Raw genomic sequence first — 26,139 nt, 5'->3', positions numbered from 1 at the left:
CTGTCCACTCAACGTTACACATAGGAGAATCTGTGGAACTTCCAACCTGAAAGTGTCATCTGCAGAGATCAAACCTTCTTTCTAGTCTGCTATGATTAAAGAGAACACAGAGACTTTGAAATGATAACGTTTCCCCACCTTAATTCAGGAACAACTAAACAAAATAAATTGTGTTGAAGTCTCTCTACATCACCCACATACATACAGGGAGGATGATAAAATATTTAATGATTTCTAATGGATACTGACTACAAATAATCTTTACAAACCTACTGGTACATGCTGGTAGAATATTAACCCACCCTGAAACATACACACACTCTCACACACACACACACACACACTCACACAGGAGCCAAGTCCAGCTCCCATTCTATAAGCCCTCCTCTCCCACTGCGGTTCCAGGAGAGAGGAGAATTAAAATAGTTAGTGGTTTAATCAGATCTTGTAAATTAATGATGACATTATTAAGCTCCAAATTTCTGCCATTGTATTTATTGTACATTCACCCAGGCTTATTAAAGGAATTGGTGAAAATGAGTTAATTTCAACGTCTTTGTCATTTTGACTTGATTGGAATTATCATCGTCTGTTTGCGTTAGAGATAGACTGAAGGCACTATTGTATTATGTGATTGAAAGCAAATAGAGGCTTGTAGTATTGTTGGAAAACCAAACACCAAGTTTAAATCAGAATAAACAAAATGACTCATTTATTGGTAAACATTCTTACCTCTTTTTCTTGAGCTATTTGAACTTCAGTAAAAAAAAAAAAAAAAATGCTTTGAAAAAAAAATTAGGCTACCTGGAGAAAATCTTTACAGAAAGTGTGTGTATGTATATAAATTAAAAAAATTAATTGATTAGATAATATAGAGATACTTAAATACATGTAAATATTCTTTTGAGATTTCAAAATAATAACTATTTTATTTAAGTATAATTTTATTCCAGACAGTTTAATAACCTTAATTTGGTTTTTTATACAGGAGGTGGGATGTAAATTAGAGTAAAAAAGAGGGTGATGAAAACTTTGGCTCTCAGATGATGATCCTAGGTAGAAAATAAGAGAAAATTATTTCAGTATTTGTATTATTAGGCTTACATAGACAGGGTCAGAGGCATTGAGGTTGTGTTCAATAAATGTTGAATTGTGCAATTTAGATTTCAGCAACCTGGCCAGTATCTGAAGTTGTAAAAGGTGTGTGTGTGTGTGGGGGGTACCTTTGTGAAATTAACCATGTATTCCTCTGGCTAAAGTGTACCCTCTTGTAAGAGTCTTCCAAACTCACAGCTGTTTTACTGGCAACCTCAAATCCAGGGGCATCAGGGAGGATGCATTATGCAAATATAAATCTATGGATTAAAGTCTGTAGCGAGTACAAATGTCTCTTGTTGGTCTCTTGAATCTGAAAGAGTGAGAGGCCATAGTTTTCTTCCTGGATGGAGACTGATCAGTAATGAGGGGAAAACAATTTTTATGTGAAAATAGAATGCATACGTGATAAAGGCCTGCCTAATTTCTCTAGTAATACAATTTGATTTTCTGATTAGCTGTCTTATTCTGTGATTCTTGTAATTTTGTCAGGTCAATTACCTGGAGTTCAGTGCTAGAGAGAAAGGAAGTATGGGCACTGCTGGCTTCATTAGATGTCAGCAGCTTAGGTGCATTTTGTAATAGAATCTGTGTCGGATAATTTAGCCGATATTGTTAATGTCATAGTGTACAGAATATATATATATATATATAAGACTTATGAAGCAAGTCACATTGAACAAACAATGTGAAGTGCTAAAAGACAAAAATTAAAGTGCTCAACCCAATATACTGGCAGCATGATGGCTCCATATGGTAAGCACTGGACTGTGAACCACAAGGTCTGTGGTTTAGCCGCTCCATGGATGAAAGATGAAGCTTTCTGCTCATGCAAAGATTTAAAGGCTTGGAAACCCTACATAGGATCACTGTGAGTCAGAACCGACTCCACGGCACTTAACATCACAACATATATTGAAAGCAATAAATTCAGATGAGTGAATTATTCAGTAAGTAATCAATGAGTATCTCTATACTATGTGTCAACACTCTACCGATCAGGTATGTGAGGGTAAGTTTAAAAAGTGCTTAACCTCAGGGTCAGCAGTTCAAAACTACTGGCTGTTCTGTGGTAGAAAGATGAGGCTTTCTGCTCCCATAAAGATCTACAGCCTTGAAACCCTGTACAGGGTCGCTATGAGTTGGAACTGACTCCATGGCACATAACCACCACCACCACCATAAGATCATCGAAACTTTTATTAAACAAAAATATCAAAATGTGAAGCTATTGTTTTTCTGCATATTCTGCAGATTGTGTTCCTTTGAAATGTTCTTAGATTTTTTGAAACAGAAAGAAGCCTGAAGGGGGAAGGTCAGGGCTGTAGGGTGTATGGGGTTAGGTTTCCCAACAAAATTGTGGTAGGACAGCTCTTGAAGAATTAGCAGATACATTGTCATAATTGGGGAGTGGGGGGAATCCACAGTGCAACTTTCCTGGCCTTTCAGTGTTTTTGGGTGTTCTGTGGTTTTCAACAAAATCAATCATGACTACCCCTTTGGAGTCCTCAGGGCATTTGCCATAATCCTCTGAGTTGACCTCTTTGCTTTGAATTTAACTAACCCTGCAGATCCCCTTTGAAGCCACTGTTTCGATTGGACTTTTTTTTTTTAAGACACCCTAACAAGATGATGACAAGTATATTCATGAAGCAGTATGCACTCTGCATTACACTGATGGCACATGTAAACACGCTTTGTTTGCAGTGTTCTTTGTCATAGGTCATGCTAGGTAATGAACTGGAACCCTAGTTCAACATGTATGAACTGCAATCTTTGTAGCAATAGTTTTTTTTACTTAACTTCTAGTAACAAGAGGAGACCCTGGGTGGCTTTCACTAAAAGATTGGAGGTTCGTATCTACCCAGAGGCTCCTCAGAAGAAAGATGATTTACTTTGGAAAAGTTAGAAAGCCCTGTGGAGCACAGTTATAGCCTGAAACACATGGGGTTGCTGTGACTAGCTGTCAACTCCACAGCCACTGTTGAGACTTCTTTTGTTAACAAGGTATATGAACTCCAATTTGGGAGTCCTTGAGGAGTTTTGTACAGAGTACTGAATTAAATACTGTCTTTCATAATAATTTGCTTATAGTCTCTTCCCTTTCACCAAGGACCCTCAGGGGTAGAGTTTTATCATGCTTCTCTTTGCATTTCCAACATCTCGTATGACTGCTGGAGCTCTGGTAGTGTAGAGGGTTATGAGTTGGGCTGCTAACCACAAGGTCAGCAGTTCAAATCTACCGGCTGCTCCATGAAAGATAGATAAGGCTTTCTGCTCCCATAAAGTCCTGGTGTGTTGCTATAGGATAAGCAGTTGATTTCCAACTACAATGTTGGTGGTTCAAACCCACCAGTTGCTCCTGGAAAACCCTATACTGGATCCCTATGAATTAGAACTAACTCAATGGCACGTAACAACAATCACAAAGATTTACAGCTTTGGAAACCCTATACAAGGTTGCTATGAGTTGGAACCGACTTCATGGCACATAATCACCAGTATGACCTCTGGCAGAGAGTTGTTTTTTAAGTGCTGTCCAGTTGGTTCTAACTCATAATGACCCTGTATAGGGTTTCCAAGGAGCGGCTGGTTAGTTTGAGTCCCTGACCTTTAGGTTAGCAATCCAGTGCTTATCCTACTGGACTACACACCAGGACTCCTGGACACAGAGTGGTGGTGGTTATGTGCCATGGAGTTGGTTCCAATTCATATCAACCTTGTAAAGGGTTTCCGAGGCTGTAAATCTTTATGGGAGCAGAAAGCCTCATCTTTCTCCCATGCAACAGCTACTTAGCCAGTATTTGAAATACTAGCAGGGTTAATGGCTGGACAGGTTTCAGCAGGGTTTCTAGACTAAGACAGCCTAGGAAGAAGGGGAAGTAAACATCTTCTGAAAAGTCAGCCACATTATGAAGAGCACCAGAGGATTGTCAGATATAGTGCTGGAAGATGAGCTCCCCCAGTTGGAAGGTACTCAAAAATATGCCTGAGGAAGGACTGCCTTCTCAAAGTAGAGGTGACCTTAGTGATGTGTATGGAGCAAAGATCTTGGGACCTTCATTTGTTGATGGGACACAACTTAAAATGAGAAGAAGCAGCTACAAACATCCACTGATAATCAGAACATGGATTGGAAGTCATCAAAAATGAAATGGAATGCCCAGTGATTGATAGCCTAGGCATTGTTAAGTACTGCTGAGGCAGCTCTAAATCATAGCAGCCCTGAATAGGGTTTACAAGGCTGTAATTATTTGCAGAGCAAAAAGTCTCATCTTTCTCACACAGAATGGCTGGTGAATTTGAATTGCTAAGGTTGTATTTCACAGTCCAATGCCTAGCCTCCCCACCCAAGGCATTAGTGAGCTGATCAGTGAGATAAATAGTTCTGGCCATTTTGAATCATACAGTCATATAGTTTATGTTGGAACCCCATATTGAAGAGGAATCATTTAACATTCACCATTAAACAAAACAAAACAAAACAAAAAAATTGGATTATCTATCTTGAAGTACAGTATTGTCAATGATGGTACAAGGAAGACCAGTTAATATCATTATTATTGAAATCTAAACACCAGTCACTAAGCCAGTGATGATGAAATTGAAGAATTCTATCAAATTGTTCAGTCTGATCAAATGTGCAGTCTAGAAACATTAATAATTACTGATGATTAGAATGTAAAAGTTGGAAACCAAGAGGAACTTTTTGTTGTTGTTAGATGCCATCGAGTAAGTTGGTACTCATAGTGACCTTATGCATAGCAGAATGAAACACTGCCCGATCCTGGGCGAACCTCACTACTGTTGCCACGCTTGAGTCCATCGATGCTGCCACTTGGCCAATCCATCTCGTTGGGGGTCTTTCTGTTTTTCTCTGACCCTCCACCTTACCAAACATGATATCCTTCTCCAGTGACTGGCCCCTCCTAACAAGAGGAACTAGGTAGTTGAAAAATATGACCTTGGTCATAGAAATGATTTTGGAGATGGCATATTAGAATTTTGCAACACCAGTGACTTATTCATTGAAAATAACCATTTTTCAACAACATAAATGGCAACTCTACACATGGACCTCACCAGATGGTATCAAGTTGACTACAGGAATCAAGTTGACTACAACTGTGGAAAGAGTCTCTGGAGAAGCTCAATACTATATATCAAAACAAGGCCAGGATCAGACTGTGGAAGAGACCATCAATTGCACATATGCAAGTTGAGGCTGAAGCTGAAGAAAATGAAAAAAAGTCCACAAGAGCCCAGATATGAACTTGAACATATCCCCCCTGAATTTAGAGACCATCTCAAGAACAGATTTGATGTATTAGATAATAATGACCAAAAACCGGAAGGGTCGTGGGATGACATTAAGAACATCATCTTGGGAGAAAACAAAAAGTTTTTAAAAAGACAAGAAAGAAAGAAAAGTGCAAAATGGATGTCAGAAGAGCCTCTGAAACTTGGCTGTTGAGCATAGAGAAACTAGAGCAAACAGAAGAAATGAGGAAGTAAAAGGATTGAACCGAAAATTCCAAAGGGCAACTCAAGAAGACAAATTCAAGTATTATAATGAAATATGCAAAGACCTGGCTTTAGAAAACCAAAAGGGAAACACGTTCAGCATTTCTCAAGCTGAACTAGCTAAAGGAAAAATTCAAGCCTCAGGTTGAAATATTGAAGGATTCTCTGGGCATCATATAATAATATTGAATGAAGCAGGAAGCATCAAAGTAGCTGTAAAGGATTACCTAAATTACTGTATCAAAAGGAATTGGTCGATGGCCAGCCATTTCAAGAGGTAACATATGATTGAGAACTACCTTGTGCTGAACGAGGAAGTCCAAGCTGCCCTGAAAACATTAGTGAAAAACAAGGCTCCAGGAAATGTTTCAATAAAATAATGTAGCACAAGAGACACTCACTCACCTATACCAAGATGAAATTTGCAAGATTTCATCAACAATCAAAGATCCATATTTGTGCCCATTTCAAATTAAGGTGACCCAACAGAATGCAGAAATCATTGAGTACTATCATTAATATCAGATGTAATTAAGTTTTTGCTAAAGTTTAAAAATGATTACAGCAGTACATTGACAAGGAGCTGCCAGAAATTTAAACCAGATTCAGAAGAGAATGCAGAACGAGGGATAGCATTGCTGACATCAGATGGATCTTGGCTAAAAGCAGAGAATATCAGAAAGATGTTTACTTCTGCTTTACTGACTCTGCAAAGGCTTTCATCTGTGTGGAACACAACACACTATGGGTCGCATGTAGAAGAATTGCATATTCCAGAACACTTCATTGTACTAATGAGGCTCCTATATATCGACCAAGAAGCAATTGTTAGAACAGAACAAGGGATAGATACTAAATGGTTTAAAATCAGGAAAGGTATGTACCAGAGTTTTTTTCTGTTGTGCATAGGGTCTCAATAATTGAAATGTTGATGGGTGGATTCTATCGAGCACTATGAACAGAAGGCAAGATTATGTGGAAGCAGGTCACCGTCAGGTTTATTCAGACTCACAACTCCCTCTGTAGGGTCTGTGAGGTTGTCATTCTTTACAGAAGCAGACGGCCTCATCTTTGTCTTATAGAGATGCTGGTACTTTGAACTGTGGATTTGGAATTCATAATAAAGTGTGTGTCCTACAGTAAGTATCATTAGGGATCTTAAAGATTACACGTTGTTGTTATTAACTGCTATTGATTCCAACTCATATATAGTGTTGAACAGTCCTCGTGGTTAACAGTTCAGTGCTTATTTCACAGTGCCATACCAGGACTCCCATGTTTATATAGTAGCCACAAAAACCCTGTAACGCTCAGCTGTATGCTGAACACCTGGGGTGACCAGGAATTGGAAATGGCTCAACAGCAGTGGGTAGGTTGCATAGGAGATGCAGACACTGTTACTGAGAATAAAATGGTTGTGGTTATGTGCTGTGGAGTCAGTTCTGCCTCTTAGCAGCCCTGTATAGATTTTTCAAGGTTGTAAACTTTACGAGACCAGAAAGCCTCATCTTCCTGCCCCACAGCGGCTAGTAGATTCGAACTGCTGACCTTGCAGTTAGCAGCCCAACTTGTAACCTACTATGCCTCAGAGTTTCATGAGAGTGAACTAGATGATGGTTAAAGTTCTCTTAATCCTTGTGATTTTTTAACTTCTCTGTTAGCTAAAGAAACAAAGCATAAATATGTGGAAGATACCTAAATAAAGTAGAACCATATGTTGTTGTTAAGTGACATCAAGTCGGTTCCCACTCACAGCAACCCTGTCTAGGGTTTCCAAGAAGCAGCTGGTAAGCATGAGTTGCCGACCTTGTGGTTCACAGTCCAGTGCTGATCCTACAGTGCCACACCAGAAGTCCAGAGTCATATATAACAGAATTAAACACTGACATAATAAATTGCAAACTTAGCTCAACAATCAGGGATTCATAAAGTCAAAGTAGTACTAAATGGTATGTTTCAGCCCCAAAGTGAATGTGAAGTTTGAGAAACCCATGTGTCTTATGGTCTGGTATGGGCACCAAGGTTTCATGTCCAGTCTGCTCATTGGGTTAACTATCTTTGGTTTATGCTGATGAATAATGAAACCTACCACCCACATGCGTCTTGGTTTGTTTTTCTGTTTTTGCAGAAGATAGATGAAGAGAGTGAGGCAAACTTGCTAGCTGTCCTCACAGAGACACTGGACAGTCTCCCTGTGGATGAAGACGGATTGCCCTCATTTGATGCACTGACAGATGGAGATGTGACCACTGACAATGATACGAGTCCTTCCTCTATGCCTGATGGCACCCCTCCGCCTCAGGAGGCAGAAGAACCCTCTCTAGTAAGAACCCCTTCCTACTGTTTAACAGCAACTGGAGTTGCCTCTGGCTACCCGCTGAATGGGTGTGATGTAGTAACAATAAGGTTTGGAGCCTTGATAGAGACCGACACCAAAACAAACCCCAAGCATCCGACACTGCAAATCCTATCATTCTCAGTCTAAAAGCATTCAAATTAGAGAGTTTTAAATGTGGTCTTGCTATATTGCATTTTATGATTATATCTTGTTTTCACTTTTTGCTTGGATATGACCATGAAGAAAATCTGGAAAATTTCATCACAGAAAAAGGAATAGACTATAGTCTCACCTGTAATTTCAAATACAGTTTGTTTTCATTCAAAATATATTGTGAACATATTTGTGAATTTCAAATATATGCATCACTGATTAATGATCACATTTTATCTTGTACAGAGAGAGAGGTTCAGATTCCCTTGTGGCTACATAGTCTTTTTCCTTTCTAGTTTGCACTATTATAATTTGTATAATATTGCATTGGTAGTTTTATTTTTATGCATATATTTCTAGAAATCGATTTGGTAGGTCAAGGGGTGTGCTGTTCAAAGTCCTTGGGTCCATATTTCTTACAAAGATTGAAAAATAATAGTACATTTGCAACCTAAGTTAATTTAATTTATGGTATGCAATGATGAGTGAATTTGTTGGCAGTGAAGAGCAAATTTCCTTTTCAATGCCGTACTTGTTCAGAATTTTATTAGTTCTAAGACACAGTTTACTTTCTCATCTATGCTAACCATTTGTCATTTGCTATAAATTTGATGCAAGAGCTCGCTGTATAATTTATGGAATGCCATCCTCCAAACTTTAATAACATGCTTTAGGCCATGAGAGGTGGCTTTCCTCACAATCCCTGAATTTTGAAAAGTAGAGGGCATTCCACATGAGCACATGAAGACCCTGCTTGTCATCTGCATTTTGAGCTGTGCAAAAGAAGGAGACCACCTTACAAAGGAGCTCTGGTAGCATAGTGATTACGAATCGGGCTGCTAATCTCAAGGTTGGCAGTTCAAAACTACCAGCTATTCCACAGGAGAAAGATGAGGCCTTCTGCTCCTATAAGATTTACAGCTTTGGAAACCCTGTACAGGGTCACTATGAGTCAACCGACTCGACAGCTCTTAACAACAACAACAACTTTACAAATAATTGTGATTTGTTTACCCCAAATTTTTCCATGTGTCTGTGCCTTTGACTTTGGTATACAGAACCAGGATTTCTTTAGATTTGGTACCAGACTATATGCATATACACAGTGTGCTCGATTGGAAAGAGTCATTAATTCAGGAACACATTACAAGTCAGAGTAGAAAGGTCCTTGGAAATTATTAAGTAAGGTAAACCCAGGAATACTGGGCCAGAGAATCTGGGACCTCAGCTGAAGTTGCGTAGCTGGAATCAGAACTCGTATCTCCTGGTCCGTGACTCCACCCGCTTACAAATAATTTTCTTTCTTTCTGAAATCAGCGCTCATCACTCTTTTATCTAAAACTTGTTTTGTATCAGTTAATTTTGAGACTCAGTGGTAAAATTTGGTTCAGAGTCTCCCCCAAATACTTCATTTATTGTCACTTGATTTTATATGAGCTATTTGAAGGGAAAAGGGCTATATATATGAGGGACTTCCAAAGTTTGTGGGAAAAATCTAATATCTTCTCATTCCATCTGTCCACAAACTGTTTGAAGCTTCCTTGTGTTTGTAAATAGAACCAAAAATCCGTTGTCATCAAGTCAATTCCAACTCAGAGTGACCCTTTAGGACAGATTAGAGCTTCCTCATAGGGTATCCAAAGCTGTAACCACTACATGTCACTGTAGGAAAGCATTGGGTTGACCACTGCAAGGTCGGTGGTTCAAACTCAACAGCTACTCCTCAGAAACCATATACAGGAACCAACTTGACAGTACTTAGGAGCTCTGGTAGCGTAGTGGTTATGAATCGGGCTGCGAACCTTAAGGTCAGTGGTTCGAAACTACCAGCTGCTCCGTGGGAGAAAGATGAGGCTTTCTACTCCCGTAAGGATTTACACCCTCGGAAACCCTGTACAGGGTCGCTATGGGTCAGAACCGACTCGATGGCACTTAACAACAACAACAGCAACAAAAATAATCCCTGTAGAAGCAGACTACCACAGAGTGGCTGCTGGATTCAAACTGTTGGCTTTTCAATTAGCAGCCAAGCACTTTAACCACTGCGCCAACAAGCTCCATAGCGATATATTCATTACCAACACCATTCCCTCTATGACCTCATTTGGCAAGGCAGATTTTCTCAGTTAACAGTTACTTGGAAAATATTTGAGGGAGATTATTTATCTTACCTAAAATATAAAGGTAGAGAATACCAAGTCAGAATAGAGAAAAAGAAAATATTTTTAGTCACAATTGGTAGTGTAATGCCAAAATGTGTCTTCCATACAATGTCTTTTAGCCCTATTATACAAAAGTATTGCGAGCCACAGGTTGGTGGTTCAAGCCCTCCATTAGCTCCATGGAAGTCCTCTGCAGGCTCACTATGCATCGGAACCAATTCGATTGTACTTAACAACAACAACAATGGCATAATTAAAAAACAATAGGATTTTAGTAATGATGCTTCATTAATATGAATTCAATAGCTTGTTCTAATCCTTAAAAGATACCTAACTTTTCTGGCTTTTCCCTTTTCCTGAAATGTTTCTAGCTTAAGAAGCTATTACTGGCACCAGCCAACACTCAGCTAAGTTATAATGAATGCAGTGGTACCCAGAACCATGCAAACCATAATCACAGGATCAGAACAAACCCTGCAGTTGTTAAGGTACAAACTGTTTAATACACAATGGAGGGGGCGGGGTTCTGGTGGGGAGTAACAAAGCATTTTTGCTCAAAGCTGCAAAGCAATTGCTAGGTTTATACATAAGAATTCAGTCGGGATGCTGCAACTGCTCCATAATGGTAAAATAGACTATGCTATGGATTTCAAATAACAATGCTTGGGCTATTTTAAAGTAGGAAACATTCATTTGTGCTTTGTCTTTTGGCTGATCGGAAAGGAAGCTCCACCGTCTGTTACCCTTGCCCATGGTACTTGCAGCCGTGTGGGCTACAATAAAATTGGCTGATCAGCTGGCATTATCTATGAGTGACTTGAAGACGCGAGGTTGCTCTTTTGCCAGCTGTCTAACCTGAGAAAGATTGCTCTGGAATTACTGCAAAAGACAAATCTCTGCCATTAATAGGATGAAATGCTGGCAATGACATAATTTGGTTAGCAAGCTGTATTAAACAATGTTTGTCTTGCCATTCACTGTGAGTGAAAACGGAGCATTAAGAGGTACTTAGGAAAGTTGCGGATACTGGGCTCCAGCAATCAGAGGCAAATTAAGGTTTAAACCAGCTTATTTTTTTTTTATTCACAGTAAAGGCGCTATAGGGTCTTGTTAGTTACATGTTGCTGAGTAGGAACATTGAAATGTAGGAGAAATGAAATAAAAAGCTGCATAAATGTCATTTAGGAATTTTAAATGTAATTTTCTTTCCTTGTTCTGCAAACAATTATTCACAGCTCATAGATCTAGTACACTTAGACTGAACACTTCATTGAAAATCTCATCTCTTCAGAAAACCTATATCCATTCTGATAAGGTTCAGTTCACTAATTTTCACTTTCTTTATGCCTTGTTTTTAAGACCGAGAATTCATGGAGCAATAAAGCAAAGAGCATTTGTCAACAGCAAAAGCCTCAAAGACGTCCCTGCTCGGAGCTTCTCAAGTATCTGACCACAAACGATGACCCTCCTCACACTAAACCCACAGAAAACAGGAACAGCCACAGAGACAAATGCACCTCCAAAAAGAAGTCCCACACACAATCGCAGGTGCAACATTTACAAGGTAGGCTGCTGACTACGACAGACTTTGTTGTGAGGGTGCTGAAGTCAAGGAAAGCCAGCACAGAGGAAGAACACGTGAAAACTTTGGGCTCACATTTACATCAGTGAAAAGAGAATTAAGCACTTTCTTTTTGAGAAGGGGGTGGAAATCCTTCTCTGGACTTAGGTTAAACATATCCTATTCAGCTGATATGCAGTCTAATTCACAATCTACACAAGACACCTGAAATGTTAGCTGCAGATGGCGTGAGAAGGGGTAGGGAGGAAATGCAGCATCAGATGAAGTTTATATGAATCTCTGAATTGCTGAGATAATTGAAGTTCCAGGCAAGCTGGGTTAGCCAATTCATTTCAGAGCTTTTATTTTCTTCTGCTTTAGTAATGGAAACAACGAGTCATTGTTATCCTACTGCACATAACTTAAGAACTACGAAATAGTATTTACCCCCCCTGATTCTGAGGTACACTCTATCCTTTTCAGACCATTATGTTATACTCCCAGTTTATTTTGTAAATAAGGCTTTAGAACTTTCTAGAAAAAAATGATTTTCTGACTCCTTTTTAAGAGAAAAAACACAATTTTCTGGATTAAGTTAAACATCTGGGGTTGTTTTCACTATCTTCCTATAATGCTGGAAGGTAGAAGATTTTGAGGCTAAAGGGGTGATTTGGGGAAAGCCTCTCTTGGCAGAGAGAGAACTTTTTTTTCTTTTTGGTTCTTCTTCATCTATACACCCTCATCTTCTAAACCCAAAGACAGCTTGTTGAGAGTTGCTGTTGCTTTCCAACAGGGCTTTGGACCAGTTCAAACTGCTTCAGTCAGAGCTAAGAAAGCAAAACCAGAGCAGACCTGAATTTTAAAAATCTTGGGAATCTGGAACACTAACTGGAATTGGAAAGAGTCTGGGTAGAAGCCCTGGAATGGGAGACTTGGAAGAAGCAAGTGAGAGCACTGATGAGTTATTGCCAGGACTGTGGGAAGTGACACATATTCAAAGCTGTGCGGTAGGCCGCCATCTTTGATTGGAACACAGCAGTTTTTGACTCAGCCAGTCAAGAGATTTGGCTGCTGTGCAAAGTATATACTGCATTTGTTTTCTAAGAGGGAGATTAAGTTTCTAGTAGGGGTTTGACCTGTCAGTTTTTCTGTTCCACTTAGCAATTCGGTTTACCCACATTTTACAAATTCAGCTCTGTTCTGGTGTTGTTTCGTCAGCCATGACTGAACCAAACTGAAGTGGTTTGAAGCACTGCTTTCAAAGATAACCACCTTCCACTGTAACCCTACTTCTAACTGTGCAGTGAACATAAATGTAATCTAAAATAGCAGTTCTAAATAGTTCTACCTCTTTTTTAAAACCTTTTGTCTCCCCAACTTTTCCCTTTCACTAGCAGAATCACAAACAGCCATCTGGTTTTGAGCATTAGTTGTTTTACACAAGCCTACTTTTAGTTATCAGGTCCTTTTCTGGAATTTCAAATTTCCCTCTTTCATCCCTGTTTCACCATAAACTAAGGATATTCAGGAATCTTCTAATATTTTTAAGAAGGCTCCCAATTTGATTTTTCTCAGACTCACTATCTATACTTTTCTGCCAATCGGGAAATATCTTTAATTAAATGAACCAAATTATCTTCTAGCTCTCTTCTCCCCAATTTTCTCTTCATCCTACCCACTGTAACAGTTTTTCCAAGATCCAAACCTACCTTGCTGTGGGACTCCTCCCATGGCAGCGTGGAAGGCCTCGGGTGAAGACAGAACAGCTGGGCTCGCTCTAGTGAGTGAACTTAAGAATTCTCCGGGCTACTCTCCACCCTCCTCAGTCATGCATTCATGTTCTGAGCTGAATTTCAAGTCTCCAGCCTGAAGAAACTCTTGGAATCAGTGAACCTAGCATAGCAGCAAATGCTTTAAATCTTTGTGGTCCTTTTGGGCTTGGGGAGTCCTTGGGTAGTACAAACAGGTCATAAACTCAGCTGCTAACCAAAAGGTTAAAGGTTCAGATCCACCTTGGAAGAGCAGCCTAGCAATCTACTTCCAAAAAATAGCCATTGAGAACCCTATGGAGCACAGGTCTACTCTGACACACGTGGTGTTGTCATGACCCGGAATCATAGCTGGAACTCACTCAATGGCAACTGGTTACTGGCTTGTATTTTGATGTTTTTAATTTAATTTTTTTTTTTTTCTCTTTCTTTGACTAAACAAAAACAACAACAGTAAAAAAACAAAACATAAAAACAGCCTTAACAATCCTAACATTCCCCCTTCTGAGTTCTCTGGGGAGACATACCTGAGCAGGGAGAACTAACTGTTCTTGACCCCACCCACCTTTGGTCTGCCTACTTCCAAGTCCCACATGAACCTGGAGCTTTTTGTATACTCATGCAGTCAAACTCGGCTACTCCTCAAGTCTAGGTGTGTGTGTCCTGATGTGCACTCAAGTTTCAGGAGGAAGAACCCAGGGCAGGACCTTGTGCACGTTCTCAGAATGTTGTTCAGAAGAGGCACATGAGTCTGGACTGGCATGTTCTCTTGGAGCTACAAGCCAGGGCCAGAGGAAGGCTGGAATGGCTAGAGATTGGCTCCAGGCCAGGGACCCTTCTGTTAACTCTCAGCGCCTTCCACTGGGATGCTTGCAATTTGACTTGGCTTATGTGCACTCATGTCTCGCCTCAAAAAAAGTGGCCTGGTTTCATGGTGTACAGCAGTGATTTACTCCTTCAGGTTGGGAACAAATAGAACTCTTGATTAAAACTATTTCAGAGTGAAATGAACTTTTTACAAAGCAAATTTCAAAAGAAGCAAACACTTAAATCCAATAACATTAACTCTCTTCCTAACGATTGCACTTGGAAAATGTCAATCATCATTTTATCGCTAAAGCTTTTGTAGGACATTTCTTGTGTCTTACCCATGTACGTCAAACCCCAGAAGGAAAGAAGCACTCCTAAGCTTCACACCCACTTTTCTGACTCTCTAAATAAAATATACGTTTATAGTTGTTGTTAAGTGCCATGGAGTCAGTTCCAACACATAGCGACCCTGTATAGAATTTCTCAGGGGCAACGGGTGAGCTTGAACCACCAACCTTGTGGTTCAAATTGACCTTGCAGTCCAGCACATTAACTCACAGTGCCACATCAGGATTCCAATATTATGATAGGTGATTAGGGAAATTGTTTTGTTTTGTTTTAATTTAAATTGCCTTTCCCAGTATTTCAAATTTCTCTCCCTTGCTCCTATTTTACCATAAACTGAGGACATTCAGGAGCCTTTTTTTGAGTATTTAAAAAAGGCTCATGATATGATTTTTCCCTGGTGGATTATCTTAGATTCACTGCCCATCTCTCTCTACCAGCCGGAAAATTATATTTAATGAAATGGATCAAGTTCTCTTCTAAGTCTTTTTTTTTTCTTCCTTTTCTATCCATGACTGTGTGTTTTGAGTCAGAGAGAATTCTAACACTGATGTTTGTCTGTCCTAAAACTGCCATCATCTGTCTAAAATGTCAACCACCCTTCACCTTCCCCCCCCCCCCATATAAATTCAAAAGTCGAGAGAAAGCAAAACACAATGCCTACCTTTCTTATGCTTGAACAATTATTTTCTAGTCTCCTTAATTAACTAATTCAGTGTTTATTGTGAGTGCCTCCTATGTACCAGGCACCTGGCTGGTACTTGGAATGCCGTGGTGATCAAGACAAGTAGGTCTTTAGCCTACAGTGTTTAGAGTCCCTCCGAACAGACACCTGGCTGGGTGTCTTCAGGACTCTGTGGCCAGCTGGCTGGGCAATGCCTTCCCTGCAATGGTTTTCGTTTCTTCCCTACCTTGCTTTTCTTTTCTCCCACTCTTGTTACTTTGGGATTAGTTATGGTTGTTAGGTGCCTTCAAGTTGGTTCTGACCCATAGCAACCCTATATACAACAGAACGAAACACTGCCTATCCTGGGCCATTCTCACAACCGTTGCCACGCTTGAGCCCATTGCTGCTGCCACTGTGCCAATCCATCATGTTGGGGGTCTTCCTCTCTTTTGCTGACCCTCCACTTTACCAAGCATGATGTCCTTCTCCAGAGGCTGGTCCCTTCTGATAATCTGTCCAAAGTATGAGAGACGAAGTCTCATCATCCTGGCTTCTCAGGAGCATTCTGGCTAGATTTCTTCCAACATATTTGTGTTTGTTCTTTTAGCAGTCTGTGGTACTTTTAATGTTCTTCTCCAACACCATAACTCAGTTTCATTGATACATCTAAGGTCTTCTTGATTCACTAACTTTCGCATGGAAACACTCCACACCAAAGCTCCAGATTTCACATGCATATAAGATGATTGAAAATACCATCGCCTGGGTCAGGCACACCATGGTCTGCACACTCACATCTTTGATTTTTAACACTTGAAAAGCTCTTGTGCAAGCAGATTTGGGGTAGCTGTCCTGTGGAACCGTTCAGACTCAGCAACCCTGTATAGGGTTTCTGAGCAGCAGCTGATGGGTTTGAACCCCCAAACTTTTGGTTCATACTGATTTTGCAGTTTAGTGTGTAACTCCCAGTAGTAAGCCTTTGCACTTAAGGGACACTTTCAGCCTTCTTTACTTAGACATTTCCCCAACTATGTAATTGTAGTCAAGTGGGCACATGACCTAAGCTTTTCTTGTGTGCCACTGGAATTAATTCTAACTCATTGTAACCCTAAAACCAAACTAGAACTGCCCCATATGGTTTCCTAGGCTGAAATCCTTGCAAGAGAAAGTTACCTGGTCTTTTACCTTGTGAAGCAGTTGTTGAGTTAGAACCACCAACCAGCCTTCTGTTAGCAGGAGCGCTTAACCATTGAACCACTAATCTCTTTTTCGATGGTATGCTAATCAAAACCTTTATCTAGTGTTTTGTTTTATTTCCTGAATTAAAAAAAAATATGATTAAAAATATGCATAGCAAAACATTTATCAATTCAATAATTTCTGTTGAGGTTTAAAAATGTTTTCTACAATGCCTTCACCAGTCAATATTATTATAATGTTTACAAACCATGGTAGTGAAGAATTTAGAAAGCCTATTAAGGAAAAAATTTCCTCATGCAAATTTCTTGACATAATAGTAAGGTGTATTTCTTACATTGGTGTGGCATAATAGGCTTGTCCCAGGACAAAATCTGTTAAAATATAAATCTTTAGTAAGGACTCCTGGTGTGGTGCTGTGGTATCAGCACTGCACTCAGAACCACAGGGTCAGCAGTTCAAACCCGCTGGCTGAGCCTTTGAAAGTCTATACAGCGTCATTATGAGTTGAAACAGACTCGATGGCACTTAGCCATAGCATAGTTATTAAAAGATCTAAAAGAAGTAATATAAAACTGCCTAATTCATAGCAAGAGAAAACAATCAATTTTAAGGATTATTGAAATTGCTGTTTAAAATTTATATCTATCTATCTATATATAAGGAATTATTTGAGCAGTTAGAGATAATTATTTAGCAGTTAGACCACTAAGAGGGTCTCCTGAGGTTATCTTTTTAATGTGTCATAACTTTTTTTCTCTGGACTTCATATATGATCTCTGTAACTTTATGGGGTCATGCTCTTTTTAGTTTCTGGGCAAAACTCTCTGGCCTTTGCCTATGTTGGTGTTCTGTTGATGCATTCATCCCTTAATACACTCATTCATCAAAAATACCATGATCAACATGAAGAAGATATCCATGCCTGCAAAGAGTTTACAGTCTCTGGTCTACCATCAATGGACCAGAGTTTGGATTAAGCTCATAGTAGACCATATCAATATTATTCTAGGAGTAGCATTTGAGGGATTGGCCTTGTAGAGAGTAGATTCTGGATGTATTTTGGGGACTGTACCTTTCCTTTGGATTCCTGGTATGGTGCTATAGGATAAGGACTGGACAGCTAGCCACAAGTTTGGAGGCTCAAACCCACCAGCTGGACCTTGGAAACCCTATGCATTGTTTTTAGGGGTTGGAATTGACTTAATGGTGCTTAACAACAACAACACTTCCTTTGACTCATTTTATATTTGTGTTTGTTCCCAGTAAATATGGCTGCTGCTACCTTCAGTCTTATGTGTGTCCAATGATCAGAATTTTGGTGGTCTTGTTTGAACATTCCTGGTAGCCGACGCTATACATTGAACATTGGGATTTCAGTGACTCGGTTTCAGTGTCCAGTTGCTGTATGGGATCATACTTAGCTCGTATATGGTTGCATTTTTTTCAGAACCTATATGGATTACCATGATTGCTAGTTCAGTACCATTAGTTGGAATTGTTCCTGTCATAGATGTGCTCTATTTGAAAGGCTCATTGTATTAGACATACTAAAAATTTAATGTCAAACCAGCTAATTTATCTGTATATATGAAAAAGCCAGTCAATCAATATACTTAATTACTAGAAGACAGTGTGAGTTTTGGATTTCTGGAGGCACATTGAGCAGATGATATACCGTTCGATTGTTAAAACATGAAACCTAAATTTGCAAGTTAAATGTGGATATACTATTTATCCAAGTAAAACACCACATTTCAGACTAATTCAGAGATAAATAATAATTTCACATTTCAAAGGTCCCTAATTACTAGGTTTAATGAATTTATTTTAATACCTGTTAAATACAATTCCTTTTGCTAAGAAGAGAAAGGAAACTTACTCTTGATCAACTCTGCTAACAACTAGTTTTATAGCCCTAGAAATGTCTTTAACCTTCTTTGTGTCTTAGATTTTTCATCCATAGAATAGAATAGAAATGTGTATTCTAAATGATTTCTTCATTTCAAGTCTATGATATTCAGTACATGAATGTCCACATCTAGACCATTTGGAAGTAGGTATTTTAATAACAAAAATGGAAATATACCTACCTAATATAAATATAATTCTCTAGATAATCTTGTATATATTAATACATGCACACACATATATACATATAATATATAGATTTATATACCAAGTATGTTTCTCAGTTTGTTTTTTCCTCCTTCTGTTCAAAATATAAGACAGCCAAAGAGAAACAACTGAAATTTTGAATTCTTATTCCACCTTCATAGTTGGGAAAGCATAAAGGCACAAAGGCAAGCTCTCTGTGCTAGTCCATAGGTCTCTTGCTTCATAAACATAGCATCTTATTTTAGTTACCCATCTGATTTAGGGATTCGAACCCTGTTAAACCACTGAAGGAAATGCCCACCATTTGCTATAGCTGCCAATTAATTTTCAGTGAATGGAAGAGTTGTTTGAGCTTTGCCCTCATGGAAATAACCTGTTCTCAGGACTAGATATAAAATTATACATTTTAGGAGTAAAATCAACTTGAATATTCATAACATTCTGTTGCTTCGTAGTTACCTCTGCTGTTTTCTTGTCTAAATAAACGACGTACTACTGTATTCCAAATTCAAGGGGAAGGCAGTCTTTCTTTCTGACGGCACAAAACACATTTTGAATCCTTTACAGGAATGATGATGCATTTTGGAGAAAATTCTGCTATGTGTTTTCCATTGATAATTTATTGTTGCAAATGTTGTATGGATTTTGTTTTAGTGCAATGGACTGTTGTCTGACTTTGATTCAATATTTAGGGATTCCCTTAGTCTCATCTTCTAGTTTTCTGGCTAGGTTTCCAACTTGTAAAAAGAAAATAAATTTAGAGGACACTCAATATTGCTTAATCTTGTTTCTTTTGTTCTTTCTTTCTTTAGCCAAACCAACAACCTTATCTCTTCCTCTGACTCCAGAGTCACCAAAGTAAGTATTAAGAAATGAAACCATTTTCTGAAAGGGAAGGGGATTCTAATACATTTGGCTACAGCAACTCCATTTCAGTTTGTTTTTATAAATGTGCCATATCTTCCAGTGACCCCAAGGGTTCCCCATTTGAGAACAAGACTATTGAACGAACCTTAAGTGTGGAACTCTCTGGAACTGCAGGTAAGCCTTACATTTCACTTGGAAGTTTTGTGCTTGTTTGTGAAATATGTGTGGATTATCGAGTGTTGTGGTATTCTCTGTTTGATGAATGATATTCATAAGAAGTAAAGGATACTTGGTGTGGCACTGTAGGATAAGCACTGGACTGTGAACCACAAGGTCGGCAGTTCAAACCTACCAGATGCTCCTTAAAACCCTGTACAGGGTCACTATGAGTTGGAATTGCTTTGAAGGCACTTAACAACAACAAACATTCACAAGGAATATAAACAAAATTGCTTAAGAAGTTATGTGTGAATATGTGGAGTCGTTGGTTTATTTTTGAGTGCCCTGTATTATTGTATGTAAGGTTTGTACCAAGTTCTTGGATGTATAATATTTGGATCATCAAGTAACCCTATTTCAAAGGAAGACATTGAGTCTTGAGTAGGCGAGGACATTAACTTTTATTGACTTTTCATGCAGTAAATGTGTCAGGCATGTACGTGGTTACTAGTGACTTCACAACAATTTCATGAAATTGGTAATATTTTTCTCATTTTAAGATGAGGAAATGAGGTTTAGAAATCTTAAGTAACTTGACAAAGATCTCAAAAAAGCTATGAGATAAGATTTGAACCCATGTTTACTATCAATGGTTCATTTGGAATGTTTTCATGCTCTCTTGTATATCCCACCATTTTATGATTTTTTGTTGTATTTTTCCAGCAAAAGAGAGAGAGAGAGAAAAAAAAAATTCTCATTCATCAAAACAAAATGTCCTAATATGTTTTTTAACAAGATAAATTACTTTCACCATTTTGGGCTTCTGAACTCACTTAGTCTGTCTTTGCTTTACAATTTGAAAGGAAAGGAGCTTTGGAAAACCTGCACTAATCCTTGAGATACTTATTAATCTGAAGAATTTCTAGGCAGACTTCTGAGTGGGTTGTAAATTTTGGTTATGCACTAAGTGATTTAGGTTTGGGTACCTGAATCCCACCAGAAAGTGACCCTTAGGATGTCTGAACAAGACATTCCTTGGCTCTGGCCATTGCTGATAAGGGTAAAGAAACAGTAGATTAAACAAGATGCTTTCAACCAGAACTATGGTGCCTACACACACTGTGGTCCTTGTCACTCCGTTTAATTTCACACTTTGAGTTTGCTAAATTAACTCCTTATGAAAGGGCTATTGAATGATTTGGTCAAGCAGTAGAGTAGTTAATTTCATGGTGTATATATGTGTGGGCGTGTGTATGCACACATACAGTTGTATATGTATACTCACACACATATAATCATGTATAACCCTATATAAAATTATTTCTTAAATGAATTGTAATTCACATATACAAGTAACATTTGTGTGTATATATTCTCTCTCTAATCTAACCAGTGAGGATGAATAATTGGTGAATTTATCTACAAAGTTGATTGAAGCATATACACATTTATAATTTTTTTTTTAGTTGAAAACATATACAATAAAAAGTCACATTTTGAGTAAAAGACAGACCTTTACCCTGAGATCAGGTATGCTAACCTCATTCCTGTAGATACCAGACAAATGGTGTATGATAGATAGCATCCACTTGTTTATTGCTCATTGAAGTAAAATAATTCAAGACACGGTAGTCTGACTGCAAAATCCTTGTAGATTTGTATGAGTTTTGCCAATACTGCCCACCCTCATCTAATTTGACAGCATTTATGGTAGCGACAAAAGAGCCCTGGTGGAGCAGTGACTAAAGCACTCAGTGGGGAACCAAAGTGTTGATGGTTCAAGCCCACCAGGAACTCATGGGGGAAAGATGAGACAGTATGTTTCTATAAAGATTTACAGACTTGGAAAACCTGCAAGACAGTTCTTCCTGAACTCCAGGGTCACTGTGTGACATGAACTGACACGACATCAGTGAGTTTGATTTGGTTTCCTAGTTGTAGTAACTTTCTTTTTAGTGGATCGTACTCTGGGATAATGCACTGGACTGCAATGTTGGTTTGAACCACAAGTTTGGCAGTTCAAATTCACCAGCTGCTCCTATATGGGGTCACTGTGAGTCAGAACCCATTCGACGGCATTTAAGAATAACAACAATTTCATTCATTTATGTAATATTTTATTATGTTACCTAATTTCAATCACTGTGCAATTGGGATCTTAACAAGTTTGTGAAAATATACTACTGGCTCTGTGGGTTAATGGACAGACTGCAAAGCCACTTGAGCTGCAAGGTTGGTGGTTCAAGCTCACCAGTCGCTCTTTGGAAACCCTATACAGGGTCACTATGGGTCAGAACTGACTCGACGGCACAACAACAACAACTCTGTAGTAGGACACCTGGTGTAGAATCAACAGTGGGCTGCGAACCACAAAGTCAGCAGTTTAAACCCACCAGCTGCTCCTCAGAAACCCTATACACAGTCTCTGTGGGTTGGAACCGACTTTTACAACACTTAGAACAACAAAAAAACAATGAAATAATGCAAATTTGTTAGGGAAAAAGCAAAAACTATGAACTACCAGAACATTAATAATGCGTCTATGATTTAAAGATATTAATAACATTGTTTCCTATCGACATTGTTATATATTTGCAATCCTTTTGGACAATATATATAATTTTGCATCCTGACTTATCAATTAATATTTTAAGAAGGAATTTTCATATCATCACAAACTCTTTATTTTCAGGACATTTGTTGTTGTTGTCAACTGCCATCGAGTCAGTTCCGACCCACAGTGACCCTGTATAGGGTTTCCTAGGAGTGCTGTGTACTATTAATTTGAGTAAACACAGTAATATTTATTTAATCCTATTCCTATTGTTACACATTTGGGTTGTTTTTAAGTGTTACCATCTTGCACCCAGTGGAAATCTTTGTTCACAAAATGTTTGAATCTTGTTTTCTCTAATAGAGACCTAGTGGGCTTAGTAAGGTTAGAAGAAAAGGATATCAATCCTTTGGAGGTTTCTGATATATATGCAGTTTCAAAAGTTCACTGTAAGCACCTTCATTATTTTTGAATTCCATTTTTTTCCATTAATTTTTGAAGTTCTGTCAAATTGCTTTCTAAAAGATTATTTCCATTCATGATACCATTAGCAATCTATGTATCCTCTGGCTTCATCATACCTTTGCAAGCATTGGGTATTTTTAAAGTGTTTTACTAATTTTTGGCTATGAGACACCATTTAAATTGCATTTCTTCTAGTGACACTCTGATATGGAAAACAACAACAACAACTTTTTATTTCCTTTTTGCAAGAAGTTTGAATATTTCTTCTTAAAAGCAGATATTAAGTTTTAAATAATTTAGTTATAATTTTGAAAGGTTAATAGCTTACAATCAAATGGCAGAGATTTGTAGAAGTTACTTTTTAAAATAAATTATGTGCAGTGGATTTATTTCTACCAGTGAACCACCCTTCATTTAATTAGTTTAAGGGATTTAAGGAGTCCTGGTGTGGCGCTGTGGGATAAAGCACTGGACTGCAGGGTCAGTTTGAACCACAAGGTCAGTGGTTCAAACTCACCAGCTACTCCTCAGAAACTCTATACAGGGTCGTTAGGAATCAGAACTGACTCAACAGCACTTAACGACAACAATACTGACAGTGCTGCCTGGGAGAGTAATGGTTTACACGTTGGTCTGCTAACCACAAGGTCAGTAGTTCAACACCACCAGCCGCTCTGTGAGAGAAAGGGGAGTCTTTCTGCTCCACCCATAAAGATTTACAAATTTGGAAACCATCAGAAATGCAAGCTGAGTTGAAATCAACTTGATAGCAGTTGGTTTGTTTTTTGGTTTTTATGCTGGCTCTGTATGGAGTCATGGTGTGGCGCTGTGGGCTAATGCATCAGACTGCAAAGTCGACTGAACTGCAAGGTCAGTGGTTCAGGCTCACCAGATGCTCCTCAGAAACCCTATACAGGGGTCACTATGGGTCAGTATTGACTCGATGGCACTTAACGACAACAACAACATATATATCCAGATAGACCTTCAGCAAGTGTACAAAATAGAAAATAATCCATTAAACAAGGGAACATTGTGCTTGGCCCACACTAGGTAGTAAATAAATGATTCTTGTGTTTGAACATTGAACATGCAGGTTTATAAACCTTTGGGGAAATAACACATGTGATATAAATAGCATTCAAGATATTATCTATAGTATCTTGCACCCTTCTAAGAAAGGTGGTCCCTAAGCGTGACATTTAGTTTGTTTACCACAGTGGTAATGAATGTGAAAATGCAAATTGCAGTCAATGGGGTCGAACTATATACTTTATTATACAAGAATTAGGAGATCTTAGGAAAGTAATGAAAGGAGGTGGAAATTGGAGGATGCTGCAGGAGACTGGAAGGAGAAATTGTCCTGCCTGGACAGTAATATATAACGGAGATGGAGGGAAAGATTTTGTTATTGTTGTTGTTAGAGAGATTCAGAGTTTGAAGTGCAGAGCAATATTGCCCAGGGTCTTCCATCTTCCCTAAAAATCTTCAATAAAAACCATGTTTCCCGGTAGTGCTTGGTCGGGAGTATTTTTTTTTAGAGAATGTGACAGATACTGATGTGTGTTCAGGAGAATCACAAAGTGAGAAGAGAAGTTATCTAAGGGAACCCTGAAACATAGCTTCAAGTTAGATACAAGGATTGTGCAAAAGATTAAAAAAGAATTACAGAGACCGTTCAGGACTGAAAGAAATGTTAAGGGCAAACCATTGCCAAGTGAGTGATAAAGGTGATCATGGATTTAGGAAGAAATTGAACTCTCTGCAGGCTAAACTAAAGAGCCTTGGTGGCTCCATGGTTAAGCATTTGGCTGCTGACCGACAAGTCAGTGGTTCAAACCTACCAGCTGCTCCATAGGAGAACAATGAGGTGGTCTGCTCTTATAAAGATTGCTAGCTTTGGAAACATTATGGGGCATTTCTACTCTGCCCAATAGGGTCACTATGAGTAGGAATGGCAATAGGCTTCGGCAGTCTAAACCAATTTGTTGTCATTGTTAAGGGTTGTCAAGTAGGTTCTGTCTCATAGCAACCCTGTAGAGAGTTTCAGAAGAGCAGCGGGTGAGTTTGAACCACCAACCTTGTGGTTTAAACAGACCTTGAGGTCAAGTGTTTATCCTCTGGTTGAGTCCAAATTTGAAGTAAGGGCTGTGGAAAAGGGAGAAGATATCCCTGGAACAGAGATGAAAAGGCAGGAACTAAGTAGCTGTTCAGGTGACAGTGAATGGGAAGTAGGTATTGCAGTCACAAATAAACCATCAGATGGAACACACCTTCATTCTCAACTTAGTCATCGATTGCTAAGACACTTGTCTATCTCCTTAATCTGCTGTGTGTTTTTGTTTAATCATAATTGCTTCAACTTTAAAGTCGCATTCATAATTTCCAAATCAAATTACTGTCTATCTCAAAGGACTTCTGTTGTTGTTGTTGTTGTTATGTGCCATCGAGTCGTTACCGACCCATAGCGACCTTATGCACAGCAGAACAAAACACTACTCAATCCTGGGCCAACCTCACTATTGTTGGCACGCTGTAAAAATTGTCCTATCCCAAATGACAATTTCATGTGCCTCAACCAGCAATAAAGCATTTCTAAATAGCAAAACGCCAAACAAAAAATTCTCAGTTATGATTTTTTTAAAAGCAGATAGCGTACATACCTTAATTAAAATATTCAGAACCTTGACTTTGGTATTAGACTGACTTGAGTTCTAATGTTGACCCTTGTTTTTCCATCTAGTTGTAGAATGTTGGTCAAATTTCTTAACTTTTGTATGACTCAGATCATGTATCAAGTGAACATAATACTAGTAACCATATCTAAACATCATGATGAGGATTAAATGAGATAACACATGCAAATGCAGAAGCACAGTGTGAATGTATGGTGGCAGTGGCGGTTATGTGTCGTGGAATCAGTTCTGACTCATAGTGACCCTGAACAGGGTTTCTGAGGCTGTAAATCTTTACCGGAACAGAAAGCCACATCTTTCTGCTGTGGAACAGCTGGTAGTTTAGAACTGCTGACCTTAAATTTAGCAGCCCAATTTGTAATGACTACGCTACCAGAGCTCCTTGTGAACATATATATGCATTCAATAAATGTGAGCCCTTTCATGACTAGCTGTCAGCCACCTTCATCTGCAGAGTTACTTGTGCCTTGCTGTTTATCTTTCCAACTTCTCCAGTCTTTACCTGTTCTCTTTTGTTGACCTTGCTGGTATAGTCTCTCTGACAACCTCATATATCCAGTCATTTATTATGGTTTCTGTTTGGTTTTGCAGCAAGAGTTTCCTACTTCCTCACAGAATTGAATATATACTGCTTTTGTTAAGGATTTGTTGTTGTTGTT

The 26,139-nt window shown here is 38.8% G+C and overlaps 1 protein-coding gene across 3 annotated transcripts in view; it reads left to right on the top strand.

The window, feature by feature from the left end:
* Positions 1–26,139, top strand: part of PPARGC1A (peroxisome proliferator-activated receptor gamma, coactivator 1 alpha) — a 1,035,693-nt gene that overhangs the window by 971,539 nt on the left and 38,015 nt on the right. For all 3 annotated transcript variants that reach the window (XM_006866293.1, XM_006866295.1, XM_006866294.1), the window contains 5 exons: positions 7,748–7,942; positions 10,644–10,760; positions 11,632–11,836; positions 19,552–19,597; positions 19,707–19,780. In XM_006866293.1, the coding sequence (XP_006866355.1) occupies positions 7,748–7,942; positions 10,644–10,760; positions 11,632–11,836; positions 19,552–19,597; positions 19,707–19,780 (637 nt within the window). The remainder of the gene's footprint in view (positions 1–7,747; positions 7,943–10,643; positions 10,761–11,631; positions 11,837–19,551; positions 19,598–19,706; positions 19,781–26,139) is intronic.

This window comes from Chrysochloris asiatica, unplaced genomic scaffold, assembly GCF_000296735.1.
Source record: "Chrysochloris asiatica unplaced genomic scaffold, ChrAsi1.0 scaffold00089, whole genome shotgun sequence".
NCBI classification, from domain to species: domain Eukaryota; kingdom Metazoa; phylum Chordata; class Mammalia; order Afrosoricida; family Chrysochloridae; genus Chrysochloris; species Chrysochloris asiatica.
This window is presented reverse-complemented; position numbering and strand designations above follow the sequence as displayed.